Raw genomic sequence first — 14,682 nt, forward strand, 5'->3', positions numbered from 1 at the left:
GCAACCTGTAGAGTAATATAAGGATCCACATCTTGAAGAACCCAGGCAAGCTGTAGGTCAACTGGTTTGTCAGCCATAGGCTGGATTATGGAATTTAGTATACTAGCACGAGCCGAACTGTACATAGGGCAGATAAACATAACATGATGTAAAGATTCAGATGTTTTAATTTCACAAGCACACATTGAAGAGACTTGGCCCTTAGTAAATCTATGTCTCAGCACGCTTGTTGGAAAAACATTAAACCTAGCTTTAATGAAGGCACATCGGTGAGACGCGGCCGTAAGCGATGTTAAATAGGACGGAGCACGGTAAATAGGGGTTATGCCGAAATTTAACGGCGAGCATACTCCACCACCAGCTAAGAAATTGCGGACAGTCCGGGAATCAGTGTGTTTTTACATGAGTAGACTGTGTCCTTTTATTTAAAATGCATCTCTGGGTTATTTGTGGGGCATAGGAATTTGTTCAACCCCCCCCCCATATAGTCCGGCCCACCACATGGTCTGAGGGATGGTGAACCAACCCACGGCTGAGAAAGATTGCTGACCCCTGGTCTAAACTTCAAATTCCCCAGCTCATGCACTCTGATGGGAGTTTCACCCAGAGGAGTGCAGAAACTGGTGGAGACTGAACTACGGCTGAAGCTAAGTAGCACTTTGAAAGGGCCTCAGGGAAGTCAGATGTCCTTAGGGGACCTTTGGGAGAGAGAACAGGTGGCCGTCTGGGCCCAAGATCAACTGGCAGAGATGTTTAGCAACTGATGGGCTCATGTCCTGCTTTGTTCATTTCCCCCACCCATTCTCCAAAGTCTTCAGCACTGTAACACAACCAAGAGACACGGCAACATAGTTTAAACATTACATTCTGGGGGACCCAGAAACATTAGCTCATTGTATAAGCACTGATTGCACAACAGGACACATTCCCTGGGCGGCGCCTGCTTAATCTGGGCCAAATGGGGTGTCCTACTTTTTTTTTTTACCAGGTCTGAAGCTGGCGGTTTAATGGGTGGGGCTGAGAGAATGGGATCCAGCTCTGGTAGGAGACAAGGAGTTCAGAAAGAGAAGGAAAGGTTGGTTTGTTTCAAAAGGGATTCGGCAAAAGCTATTCGCCTGGGATGGAAATAAAGTTCACCCCAGGTGACCAGGTAAGCAAGCTTTTGTAAAACTAAAGAGGGCTGCTTCCTTCCCACTTTAGGCCTGTTGCTGTGACCAACGTTACGGGGATTGGCAGGCTAGGAAACTTTAAATGGACTTTGAAGATGAACCCAAACAAAACACTGTGCCATGGAGCGCTCCTGTTCGGCCATCCAGCAAGCCAGCCACACCCTTTCCCAAGAAACTCCATTCCATTCCCCACATGGCCAACCATCAGGAATGAGGGGAGTTATAGTCAATGGTCAACTGGAGGACCACACGGGAATACAACTTTTAGCCTGGCACAGGAAAAACATGTTAGATTTGACGGACCCTTTGACCTCACATTATTCTTCAGGTAGTTGGTATCATAGATGGTTCTCTTCAGCTCATCTCCAACTCATTTCCCCGGTTCTCTCAAGACACTGTGTTTAAGACCTTGAGAAGATCTTTCCAGATTCGGCCAAAGGGCCTTGTAGTTCCTACAGGGGCCAGAGAGATGCTTATGGCAAGTCCATTGAGCTGTCATGTAACACACCTGTTGATGGACATAACCCCCCAAGCATCATGACCCAGATCCACAAGGCAGACCAGATCCTACCCTCTGCCAACTTCTTGTGGGCCAAATTGGACATCATTACGACACCAGGTGACAATTCCAAAGTGGTTTGCTGAAACCACCAAGCAGTCAGCTCCTTGGATGTTTGTTTGCAGGTGCCGTTTGGCTTCAGAGTGGACCTGAGAGTGGGCAAAGCAGGGCTCGCGCACCTTCAAAAGGGACGATGACGCTGATCAGCTGGTCCATGCTAACAGTGATCTAAGAAGGGCCCGTCTTGTGCGCCAATCAGCAAGCCCTGCTTGCAAAGGAACAACTTACATGCCCCCCGTCAGACACTGCCCATGGCATCAGGCTGGAGATGATGACAACGGAGAAAGGGTGTCAAGGGCGGATTTCTGCCCACACCTGGTCTAATTCCTTTTTTTTTTTTAATGTTGGCTCTCAGCTCAGCTTTCAGGATTGTGTTGAAAAGCCCAGCTAGATCAGACCGAAAGTTCACGTCGTCCAGTCTTTCCCACCCAATCTGATGCCCTCCATACGCGTTGCTGGGAATACAACTCCCATCATCCATAGCTGCTGGGCATGATGCTAGCCAAAGCTGACATAGTCCAAAGCATGGCGGGGGAGAGTCCGTCTATTCTTTGTGGCAGATTCTCCTTAAGGTCTCAGGAAGAACTTGTTTCCAGGTTCCACTTCCTCCTGAGCTCTTTTTAGCTCTTCTGCATGCATAGCATAGCACAGCTACGATGCCCCTTTCCAGCTGCCCATTGACAAGCCTCCTATGACTTAGCAAAGGGTCAACAGATACGTCTCTCCCCCCCCCCCGGGCTTGGGGTGTTGCCAAAGTGTCCCATCAATCCTCCCAACCTGTTCCCCCCTCCCCTTCTTTCCCCGCCTCCACTCCCAAGCTTTGGGAAATCCCAGTTTGGAACCAGCTGCTGTCAAAAAATAGAATATTAAACCAGGGACACTGCCGGCCTGACTATTATACACTGTCCTTATTTGGCTGAACAAGAATGACCTGGAAAACTAACAAGGGGTGAAAAAAAAAAAGGCCTGCTGTATCATTATAAGTGACTGCTAAAGCGGAGACACTCTCTTTCATAGATTTATTTTCCCTTCCAGACTCAGTAGTGGTGAAATTCCTCCGTGTCTATTCCAGAGGCTGTTAGAAGATTACACAGCAGCAAATGTTTCATTCAACAGGCAGTGATGCTTCATTTGTAGTCTGACCATTGTTCCACCTAGCTCAACACTGTCTACCCCGGGGGGGGGGTAGATAATCTTCTTCAGGCCAAGGGCCACATTCCTTTCTGGGGAACCTCCTCGGGGCCACATGCCAGAAGCGTAAGCTTTACCTTTTGTCCTGTACGGTAGGCTAGTTTCAGCACACACACACACCCCTTTCACACCTGTCCCCTTCCAGGCAAGCAAGAGGAACAATCACGGACACCTTCTGAGGTCATGAAGCAGCATTGTTCTACACTCCTAGGTCTTTGGGCAGCTCCACGTAAGGCTGAGAGAGACTGCCAGCCCGTGTGGACAATACTGGGCTAGATGGACAAATGTGTCTAAAAGGCAACTTCCTCTATTTCTAGGTATGACTGGTTGGCAGGCAGGGTTTCAGGCAAAAATATTTTCCCAGCCCCCTCTTTGGAAATGCCAGAAATTGCACCCGAGACCTACTATATGCAAGCAGATGATCTACCGGTAAGAACGGCTCTTTTCCATGCTGAGATGTCCACCTGATGGGGCTATGGTCCACATGAGTCACACTTAAATCATGTCCCAGGACTCACAAGTACGTACCAAGATATCGCTAATCTCCCAATGACTTTCTGCCCTGGGCCTTACCTCCTTCCATTCAGAGTGGAAAATTCTGCCCCACCTTTACATCAACTGGATTCGACAACTGCTCTCAATGCAGAAGGGCTGCAGAACTGCCAGCCGTGAGCAGGAGGCTGTCCGTTGCTTCTCTGCATGAGTCACTGGAAGGAGGCAAGGCATGAGCAATTGGACTCAACGGGGTGAGGGTGTTGCGCAATTCCATTCTGTCCCTGCACTGGCTGTGATGAGAACAATCAATCAATCAATCACTTCTGATAGGGAAATATAGTCAACCCTGAAGAGAATGCCTGCTGTTATCCCTACCGGCTACATTTGTGGGTTATGAAAGCTATGGTTAATGAATTACTGGGAACATGCAGATTGCTTCTGTTCTGCTCCTCGCTGCTAGCGAGTCAGAGCAACAAACCCCAGCACGATGTCAAATCTGATTTGCTTTGCTCCAAACCAGGATGAAAAGTCATGGCTTACCAATGGTGGTTTGTAAAAAAAACCGCAACTCACGGTTTGGACCCAATGTGAGGCCAAGGATTTTGGTTTGCTGCTCCCATGTTGTAAGGGGAGGAGGGGGAAACGGTGTAGAATTGATCAGCACGTTCAAATGCACCCAAGATCTCACTGTTTTGTGCTTGGCTCTTTCCAATCAATACTCTAAACGCAGCCCCCAGTTTTAAACCACAGAAGGAAAAATGCAGGCCTCAGCGATCGAAAGCCAGTGAAACCCAGCTTCAAAAACCACGGGGCTAGTCTCTCACTTCATCTCTAACCCTCCAACTCAGAGGAGGCTATATTTAGCTCACGAATTCTGCTCCTCGCAAGTCAGAAGCTTTAAAATCCATCACACTTTCCCGTTCTTCAACCCCCAGCAATTCTACCCACCAATCCTATGGCAACACAGCTGCTCATGAATGAACATGGTGCCTCAGCAAAGGGAGAAAGAAAACACACACACAGCCCAACCGGTGTTAGGAAACGCAATGCCTCCTCCAGCTTTGATTCTCACTCTCATAAATGAGATTGAAATGAAGTGTAGAAATCCTCACTACTGTACATCAGTCAACTTTAAAGACTGACTGAATAACCTTTCCCCTTATTATCAATGGATTGGGTTTTTTGTGGGGGGGGGGAGGAACTGAAATAAGAGTATAAATGACAAAGATATTATTAGAATGGGAAACAAAAGACAACCTAGTTAAAGCTTCAGTGAAGCACGGGGCAATAGATATAGGACACAATATAGATCTTAACCTCTGAGAGGAAGTTTGGAAAAGCGACTTGAAATTTACAGCATGTTATTCTTTGAAAGAGAACTATTTGAAAATGATTCATAGATTGTATTTAACTCCGAGTAGGTTGGCTAAGGTGGGACGCGGGTGGCGCTGTGGTCTAAACCAGTGGTCTTCAACCCCCGGGCCACGGACCGGTACCGGTCCGTGGATCAATTGGTACCGGGCCACCCAAGGAACATTTAAATACAATTAAATTAAAATTATTAAATCAAAACAATCTAAATAAAATATAAACAATCAATGTCCCCCCCTCAGCAGGCCACGGTAAAATTATCAAACGTTGACTGGTTTGCAGCGATAAAAAGGTTGGGGAGCACTGGTCTAAACCACTGAGCCTTGGGCTTGCCGATTAAAAGGTTGGCGGTTCGAATCCCCGTGACGAAGATCAAACCTATCCATTCTGAAGGAAATCAGCCCTGAGTGCTCACTGGAAGGACAGATCGTGAAGCTGAGGCTCCAAAACTTTGGCCACCTCATGAGAAGAGAAGACTCCCTGGAAAAGACCCTGATGTTGGGAAAGATTGAGGGCACAAGGAGAAGGGGACAACAGAGGACGAGATGGTTGGACAGTGTTCTCAAAGCTACTAACATGAGTTTGACCAAACTGCGGGAGGCAGTGCAAGACAGGAGTGCCTGGCATGTTCTGGTCCATGGGGTCACAAAGAGTTGGACACGACTAAACAACAACAATTATTAAAAAGAATATAAATGACAAAGTTTGGGACACCATTTCCAAATCTTACAAAAAGCAGGGAAAAGAACATAAGAGACCTTCTGGATCAGGATTATTGTAAGTGATCTGTTCGCTGCCCGGATAACACACACTTATAGTGAAGGTGCAGGATATAAATTATACTAATACTCCCCAATAATGCAGATGGGGCTGAACCTGAGGAAGATAGAGGCTCCCTTGCCCAAAAACACCCAGAACAGATCCACATCATATATTTAAAGCACACCCAACTCATGTTTAAAGCACGTTACTTCCCCCAAAGAATCGTGGGAACTGCAGTTCCACCTCACAAAGCTACAATTCCCAGCACCCTTCACCTACTACAGCTCCCAGTATACTTTTGGGGAAGTCACATGCTTTAACTGTGTGTTGAATGTGCTTTGACTATACAGTGTGAATTGGCACTTGGTGACTTTGGCAAGTTCCTACCTGAGGAGAGATCTGAACCGGCTCTTAGCACACACCCGTCACCACAATATTTTTAATAAACACAGAAAGCATGCAAGAGGAAAATAGCAAGGATGAAGAAGTTAACAGATAGCAAGATACTTCATTAGCAGTAGTGCTATTAATTAAATTTGCATACCACATTTCATCTGAAGATCACAGCATAAAAATACCAAATGAGAACACAAAATTATTATTATTAATAATAATAACAACAACAACAACAATAACCCCCTACCCACAAACACATTTAAAAGGCCACAGAATGTTCACTCAGCCAAAGGTCTAGTTATCGAGAAAGAACAGACAGAACCAGGTTATCTTTGAAACCTTTGAGTCTTAAAGGATTCAAAGTGAACCTTGTCCTTTGTGCAAAACCGCACAAAGATCCAATATTAAGCCTTTTGGACTGTGTCTTGAAAGAGACTTTGCACCAACTTTGAGCAATTGCTTTTTACAACTATATCCTCTCACTGGCGGCAGTGTATTTCAGATAGGCAAAACCAGCCTGTCAATTAACGAAGATAACAAGATCAACGAGAGAGATCCACAGCATACACAAATGTAAGCAGTGGCTTACAGTCGATTTCTCACATTTTTAAATGCCACTTCCTGGCAAAACTCCCAAAGTGTCTTTCCACTTATACACACACACAGAAGAATACTGTGCAAAGCAGTAAGAGGTCAATCTTGTGGACAGAAGCACGTACCCACAAAAGCAGAGGTCTGCCGCATTCAAATCTTGCCTTTGCCAGGTAACTAGCAGAACACTCTCAGCTCCAGTTCTTCATCCACATACTGTGAAGAAGAAAACTAACTAGCTTTCAGGGCTGCTTTTTAGATTTTACAAACTGATCAAAGACTGAAATAATGGCACTATAGGGATATTGAGACAACTGCAGCAGGGGGTTTGGAAACACGGTATGCACCCACAAATTGTACCTTTTAAAATAAGAAGACAACAAAACTCATACACAGAAAGTGATCTTGGAATCCCTTGCCTCTTGAAACAGGCAGACTTCACTGTACTTTTTCGGGTGTCTACAAAAACATTTTTGTTCAGGCAAGCCTCTCCAGACATATGGAATGTTGGCATATGTTTTAATCAGGTTACAGTTTGTTTTAATTACTTTTAAAATAATTTAAATAATGTAGGTTTTAACTGCTTTATACTGATAATTTTATTGTTTTCTTCATTTTGTAAACCGCTTTGAGATTTTATTACAATTAAGCTGCATATAAATCTGGTGAAATAAAATAAACAGCCGGAAACAGTTTAAAAATACAGGCAATTTTGACTTTGAACTGATCTTCCTTTTAATAATTTTGACCCTGTTTTGATGGCTAAAGTGAGGAACTTGGCTATATTTTCTGTGACTTCAGGGTTGGAGCCTGACAATCAAAAACAGAGAATTCATCTCAGTTTCCCAAGTGTAGACAATGTACTGAGATAAACGTGGATGTTGTTGTTTAGTCGTTTAGTCGTTTCCGACTCTTCGTGACCCCATGGACCATAGCACGCCAGGCACTCCTGTCTTGCACTGCCTCCCGCAGTTTGGTCAAACTCATGTTCGTAGCTTCGAGAACACTGTCCAACCATCTTGTCCTCTGTCGTCCCCTTCTCCTAGTGCCCTCAATCTTTCCCAACATCAGGGTCTTTTCCAAGGATTCTTCTCTTCTCATGAGGTGGCCAAAGTATTGGAGCCTCAGCTTCACGATCTGTCCTTCCAGGGAGCACTCAGGGCTGATTTCCTTAAGAATGGATAGGTTTGATCTTCTTGCAGTCCATGGGACTCTCAAGAGTCTCCTCCAGCACCATAATTCAAAAGCATCAATTCTTCGGCGATCAGCCTTCTTTATGGTCCAGCTCTCACTTCCATACATCACTACTGGGAAAACCATAGCTTTAACTATACGGACCTTTGTCGGCAAGGTGATGTCTCTGCTTTTTAAGATGCTGTCTAGGTTTGTCATTGCTTTTCTCCCAAGAAGCAGGCGTCTTTTAATTTCGTGACTGCTGTCACCATCTGCAGTGATCAAGGAGCCCAAGAAAGTAAAATCTCTCACTGCCTCCATTTCTTCCCCTTCTATTTGCCAGGAGGTGATGGGACCAGTGGCCATGATCTTGGTTTTTTTGATGTTGAGCTTCAGACCATATTTTGCGCTCTCCTCTTTCACCCTCATTAAAAGGTTCTTTAATTCCTCCTCGCTTTCTGCCATCAAGGTTGTGTCATCTGCATATCTGAGGTTGTTGATATTTCTTCCGGCAATCTTAATTCCGGCTTGGGATTCATCTAGTCCAGCCTTTCGCATGATGAATTCTGCATATAAGTTAAATAAGCAGGGAGACAATATACAACCTTGTCGTACTCCTTTCCCAATTTTGAACCAATCAGTTGTTCCATATCCAGTTCTAACTGTAGCTTCTTGTCCCATATAGAGATTTCTCAGGAGACAGATGAGGTGATCAGGCACTCCCATTTCTTTAAGAACTTGCCAAAGTTTGCTGTGGTCGACACAGTCAAAGGCTTTTGCATAGTCAATGAAGCAGAAGTAGACGTTTTTCTGGAACTCTCTAGCTTTCTCCATAATCCAGCGCATGTTTGCTATTTGGTCTCTGGTTCCTCTGCCGTGGATATATTATACCTAAAAATATACTGATATATATATATATATATATATATATATATATATATATATACTGATATATTATACCTAAAAATATACTGGTGCCCTCAAGATGTTTTGGACCAAAACTCCATGTGCTGCCTGGGGCTGATGGGAGTTGTAGTCCAAAGCATGGGGCTGATGGGAGTTGTAGTCCAAAGCATCTGGTAGGGACCAGGATGGCTGATATAGGATGAGCCCAGCTGGCATCTTCACTGAACCTATACACGAATGCTAAGTTGCTCAATCATCAACGCCAAAAACCTCGCCGGTTTTCTGTGAAAGTGTGCCAGCTTCCTGCCTCTACAATACCCATCAAAAACATCTTCCATAAATCAGCCTTACAGCCTGATCTTAATTGTGTTAAGTCCTGTGGACTCCTTTCTTCGAAAGCAGGCTAAATCAAGAGGCTTGATGAGAACAATGCTAGATTCAGACACCAGAGGGAGCAACGGAACCGAGGAGAGGGACTGTTCTGGTGTGAAGGTCTTAAAGAGGGATTCTACCTCAAACTGACCTTTTGAAAAAAAGAGAGGGCTGCAGTCGAGCCTCAATTTGAAAACAACAATAAAAAAAAATAGTCTAACCACCGATTTCCTTCTTCTAAAGTTTCACTTCTAGCTTGCGAGACGCTTACCCAAACACTGTCAGCCAGGGCTGTGATCAGGGGAAAGCCAGAAAGAAAGCTGATCTCTTTTATTACTACCAGAAACTGAGTCTGAAGGGCACTTCTAGCCTGTGGCTATTTTTGGTTGGGGTTCAACAGGCAAGTCCCGGTTGCACAACTGAAGCTGACCGGGAGGTCTTGAGCAACAAATCCGCTTCCCAAAAATAGGGGGCTTTTTGCAATAAGGAAAGTGATGGGAAAGTGTGGGGGTAATGCTTGCTTTGAAACAATGTTGTCTAGCCTCCCTGCAAGCAAGTCAGAATGTTTTCTGTGTCATCTAAGGTGAGTGGGTAGAATGGGCATTAGCCTGGCTGCTCTTAACAGGGCAATAAGCTGTTGCCACCTCAGGGAAGTGAGGAAATCAACATTCCTGTGGGAATGTTGTGGGAATGGGAATGTGTGCGTGCGAGCATGTGTGTGACACACCCAGAAACAAGTTGAATATTTTGTTCAGTAAACTGGGGACAAAGAAGAAGATAAAGGAAGGAGAGGGTAGTAGCATCATCACTATTCCATCTGGCTGTTAACCAGAAGGTTGGTGGTTCGAGCCCACCCAGGGAAGGCTGTGAGAGGGATTCCTGCATTTCAGGGGTTTAGCCAAATGACCCTAGGGGTCCCTTCCAACTCTACAATTCTATGATTCACCTTTGTAAGACTCCTAAGAGGAGATTGGCATTATCATGTTTCAACTTCACAAGAGATCTCAGGTGACCAAAAAAGGGAATTTTAGCAGGTGCACATTTTCTCATCCTTATAGTATTGTGGCATGACAAGCCATGGCAGCAGAAATACTTACTTAAAAATAACAACACAGCAGCTATCCAACTGCTCTCTCCCTGTGCCTCATGACCCACAGCCTATGTACGAGTGTCTGCAGGAATTTTTCAAGGTTGGGGGGAGTAAAACACCGAAACCCAGGGAGCGGGCTAGTCTCCCTTAAACATGGTGTCTGTATATTTTGCCTTGCATCTCAGGTTCTAGAAATGCCAGAAGCTTACGCTTTTCTTTAAAAAAAAAGAAAGAGAAAGAAAGTGGTGAGGCCTGGGGATATAAATGAAAGCAGTGAGCCTGCTTCATAAGGGGGATTGCCCCACTAGCACCCCGTGGCCTTATGGCTTTCCCCACTGTGTGATGGGAAAATTAGTGCAATCATACTTTCAGCATACAAGAAAACCAGTTGTCCAAATTTTCAAATCTTTAATAATCGGAAAGGCTGTTCTCTCCTTGATGACACCCTCTATGACACAAGTTGCACCAACGAAAAGCTCCTCTTTCCAACTGTTAAATTACAACTGCAACTGGGTTTGGCTGCCCTACTAACACTCCAAGTCAAAAGCACTCATTTCCGTTAAATAATCAATAATTGAAATCCTTCCCGCTCCACACTCAATTCTTCATACCAAACAGAAACTATGTCTCAGTATATGCCAATATTTCAATCCCTGCTGTTAATGTGTCTCTAACACTCTCAATGTTTAGTCTGTAAGCTCCTTGGGGCAAAGACCCGTCCTCTTTAAAATATTTTTGCATACTGCAAAATACAGATTAAATAAATGAGAGCTTCCATGAGGAGCCGATGGATATTGAGAAGATAATCAAATGTATATGAAATAAACAAAATTAAAAAAAAAACTGATGCAGTAACGGAGTAGAGACTCGGCTACCAGGGAGTAAGTCCCACTCAACTCTATGGGGCATACTGTACTTCTGAGTAAGCAGGCATAAGTTTGTACAATACTACAAATCATACTCAGGGCAAATCCATTTGTTTTCAAGGAGATGACTTGCAGTACAAATCTATGCCTGTCTACTAAGAAGTTCCACTGACCTCAATGAGACTTACTGCCAAGTGTGTATAAGATTGCAGACTTAAGTCAGATACAAGCCTAAGTAGTTACTGAGATTTCAAGACAAGTTAATAGAAAACTGGTCTTTATTTTTATTTTTTAAGAAGACTCCATCCAATCTTAGCCATGCTTGGATCAAGCACATTGAGATCAATGGACATGCCTAACATGCATCCATTCATTTCACTGTGTCTACTCTGAGCAGAACGAACAGACAGAGCTAGTTGGGTTTCAAGGCAGAATTTGAACCCGGCTCTTTATTTCTTTCTCTCACACAACCACTGCCCTCCACACTGGAGCTACAAGAACAGGGTCCTTGCCTCAAACTGAAGAAGAGAGCTAGATGAAGAAAGAGAAGCCCACCCCCACACCACAAACAACAGAAGCTGCCCAGCTCCCGCCTACCTTCAGAGAAGACCCGCTGAAATCAAAGGCCACCACTAGGTCAGTCGGTTGAGCATGAGGCTCTTAATCTCAGGGTCGTGGGTTCAAGCCTCGCATTGGGCGAAAGATTCCTGCCTTGCAGGGGGCTGGATTAGATGACCCTGGTGGTCCCTTCCAGCTCTACAATTCCATCACTAACTCAGGTCCATTGGGTTATAACCAGCGCTGACCTTTCTCAGGGTAGACCCATTTGAATCAATGGGAGAGGGCAGGCTGAGAGACCCCGTTGGTTCCAATGGGTCTACTCTGAGGAGAACTTGGTTAGGCACAGCTCTGAAACTGAAGGAGGGAGAGCCGTTTAAAAGGGGCAGCCTCCCCACCCCAAGACCACCACCTGACAGGATAATAAAAGCGCAGGAATGGAGGGGGGGACTCCGCGCTCGCCTTGCCTGCCCCGTGTCCCTCCGGGGGACCCGTAGGCAGCGGAGGCCGCCCCCCTCTCCGGCCCCCGCCACTTACTTCGCTCGCTCTCTTCACACAGGCGCGCGGCAGCCCCGGCTCCGTCCGGCGTCTTCCTCTCCTCCTCCGTCTCCGCCTCCTCCCCCTGCCGCTCTTGATGTTACCTCTGGGCTTCGGGCCAACCCGGAAGTCGGGGGAGGGCTCTCCGCTCGGCCCCGCCCACCGACCGGAAAGCCGGTCTGTCCCCCCGTCGCTTCCGGACGCGGTGACGTCAGTTCCTGCGCGGCGGTGGTTGGTGACGGTGTCGTCTCCCCACGTGCCCTCCTTTTCCGCATCTCATCTTTCTCTTCTCAGCTTTATTACAGGAAAGAGAAGGAAAAGGAAAGGTTTAAAAAATAAAAAAGGAGGGAGGGGGCTGGGAAGAGAGAGAAAATATACATCTATTTCAGTTAGCAAGCGCGCTTTCCGATTGGTCGGTTTGCGTGTGGCGTCACGCAAAGGCTCCTCGGAGGGGCGATGCGATTGGCCGGTCGTGGTTTGACGTTGCCCATAAGCCGTTGGGAAGACGGGGCGGGGCAGGTTTCGAGAAAGGCACGCGCGGTGTTGCGATTGGTTAGTCGTGTTTGTGACGCCGACTGCTGCCTCACATCGTGGCTCCTGCTCTGAGGCTGGTCGGCAACGCGAGGTGGCGGCGAGTGGCTGGTGAGGAGAAACGGCGGCGGGTAGGGGGAGAGGACGGGTGGGGAGGGTCCTAAGGAGCGTGCCTGTGAATCAGGTGAAGATATGCAGCTTTATGCAAATGTAGTGGGGAGGCCAGAGAAGTCAGCTCGGACGGTTAGGCCTCTCCGACTTAAAAGAAAAAAAAAGGAAACCTCATTTGCATATGCAAATTTACTTTGATGCTGACCGAGAAAGATGGGGTCCTTAAATGAAGACTGGGGCCGATGGTATATTTATTAGTAGTATTTTTTTACTATTTTTAATTAATTTTCTGTATCGCCCTTCACCCAAAGACAAAAGGGCGGTTTACAACATAAAAATGCAGACCATAGTAACAAATGAAAACAGAGACCCATTGAAAAGGAATGGAAATGACTAACTTGAATCCATTCATTTCAGTGGGCTTTAGCCTCGTAGTGGGTACAACCCATTGGATTTCTTCCTCCCCTTTGTCCCCTATAAGGCGCTAGGGTAGGTAACAACACCATAAAAATACAGAATTAAGTACCACTTGTCACAATTTCAATACTGTATACAAGATTTAAAAAAATCCTTCAGTAGCACCTTAGAGACCAACTAAGTTTTTATTTTGGTATGAGCTTTCGTGAAAGCTCATACCAAAATAAAAACTTAGTTGGTCTTTAAGGTGCTACTGAAGGAATTTTTTTATCTTGCTCTGACTCAGACCAACACGGCTACCTACCTGTAACTAGAACTGTATACAAGAGTTGACCTATGAGTTGAGGACCATTGGCCTACAAACCCATCCTTCCCCGCCCCCCCCCCCCCCCGCCTGAAAATATCCTGTGCTCCAGATGCTTTGGATTACAACTCCCAGCACCCCACATGACCCATGGCCAGAGTGGGAGCCTGCGTCATCTATAAGGTACCAGGTAGGTGAATGCTGGTTTACACCGACACTCTCTAAGCTTTCAGTCTTTCCCAGATGCAGCTGGCAGTTGCCCAGCTTTGAACTTTGTACCTTCTGCATGGCTTTGTTGTCGTGAAGGCTGCAATTTCTATTTTCCTGAGCACTCCTTAGATCCTCCTAACATTCCTCTTGTCTTTGATCGCTAGATATACTATGGATTACCTTTCCAAGCCTGGTCTCTTCAGTATAATTGCTGGTGTTGCCTGCGGGGTATGCCTGGGCTGGAGCATTCGAGCCCGGTTCTTGCGACCATCCAAAGCCAGAATAACCCAGCTTGCCAATGAACTGGGCAATGAAGCCACTACCATGGGCGAAAGTGGCGAATTCAAGATGGTGATCATCGTCCGGAATGACCTGAAGATGCAGAAGGGCAAAGTGGCAGCCCAGTGCTCCCATGCGGCTGTCTCAGCCTACAAACAAATCCAGCGCCGAAACCCTGAACTCCTGAAGCAGTGGGAGTATTGTGGACAGCCCAAGGTGGTCCTAAAAGCTCCCGACGAGGAAACACTGCTTCAGCTCCTGGGCGAGGCCAAAACGCTGGGCCTGACAGTGAGTTTAATCCAAGATGCGGGCCGTACACAGATAGCCCCAGGTTCCCGGACTGTCCTCGGCATCGGACCAGGACCAGCGGAGGTTGTGGACAAAGTCTCTGGCCATTTAAAACTTTACTGAATACGGAGCATCTAGCCCAGAGATAATGGTATCAACTGTATAGATTTAAAGCAAAGAACCCCTTAAAAACAATGATGATTGAGCAGGATCATGGTTTATTTTTCATTGCCTTTCAGTATTTGGAATACATAAAATGCAACAGGTTACCTGTCCATGCTCTACTTTTTTATTGTCAGCTGGTTAAACATGATCCTTGAACTTACTCTCCTAGGAAATTGTTGATAGGCGGGGGGGGGGGGGAATTAAGGGCATGTATAGTAAGTACAGGGTGAAACCTGGTTCTCTGGGGCAGTCTTTGTGGATTTTTTCTTTTTAAATAGAGA

At 45.9% G+C, this 14,682-nt stretch overlaps 2 protein-coding genes across 6 annotated transcripts in view; one reads left to right on the plus strand and one right to left on the minus strand.

Moving 5' to 3' along the window:
- The window catches only part of VMP1 (vacuole membrane protein 1), a 109,967-nt gene extending 97,797 nt beyond the window's left edge, over positions 1 to 12,170 (minus strand). The window contains exon 1 of one of the 3 annotated variants that reach the window (XM_035140115.3): positions 12,097 to 12,170. The gene's annotated coding sequence lies outside the window, so the exon portion shown is untranslated. Of the gene's footprint in view, positions 1 to 3,552; positions 3,765 to 11,598 lie in introns of those variants that run through there. The other 2 variants (XM_035140116.3, XM_035140117.3) reach the window with 2 other exon arrangements.
- A 133-nt stretch (positions 12,171 to 12,303) lies between these two features.
- PTRH2 (peptidyl-tRNA hydrolase 2) lies at positions 12,304 to 14,511 on the plus strand. 3 transcript variants are annotated; one of them, XM_035140120.3, is made up of 2 exons: positions 12,304 to 12,738; positions 13,834 to 14,511. In XM_035140120.3, exon 2 carries the CDS (start codon positions 13,841 to 13,843, stop codon positions 14,357 to 14,359), a length of 519 nt encoding a protein of 172 aa, XP_034996011.1. In that variant the 5' UTR covers positions 12,304 to 12,738; positions 13,834 to 13,840; the 3' UTR covers positions 14,360 to 14,511. The 3 variants fall into 3 exon arrangements, with proteins under 3 accessions (XP_034996011.1, XP_088513655.1, XP_034996012.1); XM_088657529.1 differs by having other exon boundaries at positions 12,667 to 12,983; XM_035140121.3 differs by having other exon boundaries at positions 12,677 to 13,649.
- Positions 14,512 to 14,682: the final 171 nt, after the last annotated feature.

This window comes from Zootoca vivipara, chromosome 14, assembly GCF_965207765.1.
Source record: "Zootoca vivipara chromosome 14, rZooViv2.hap1.1, whole genome shotgun sequence".
Lineage (NCBI taxonomy): Eukaryota > Metazoa > Chordata > Lepidosauria > Squamata > Lacertidae > Zootoca > Zootoca vivipara.

Bases quoted from the DNA above. Each gene is read 5' to 3' on its own strand.
- PTRH2 (XM_035140120.3), top strand. From the start codon at position 13,841: ATGGATTACCTTTCCAAGCCTGGTCTCTTCAGTATAATTGCTGGTGTT.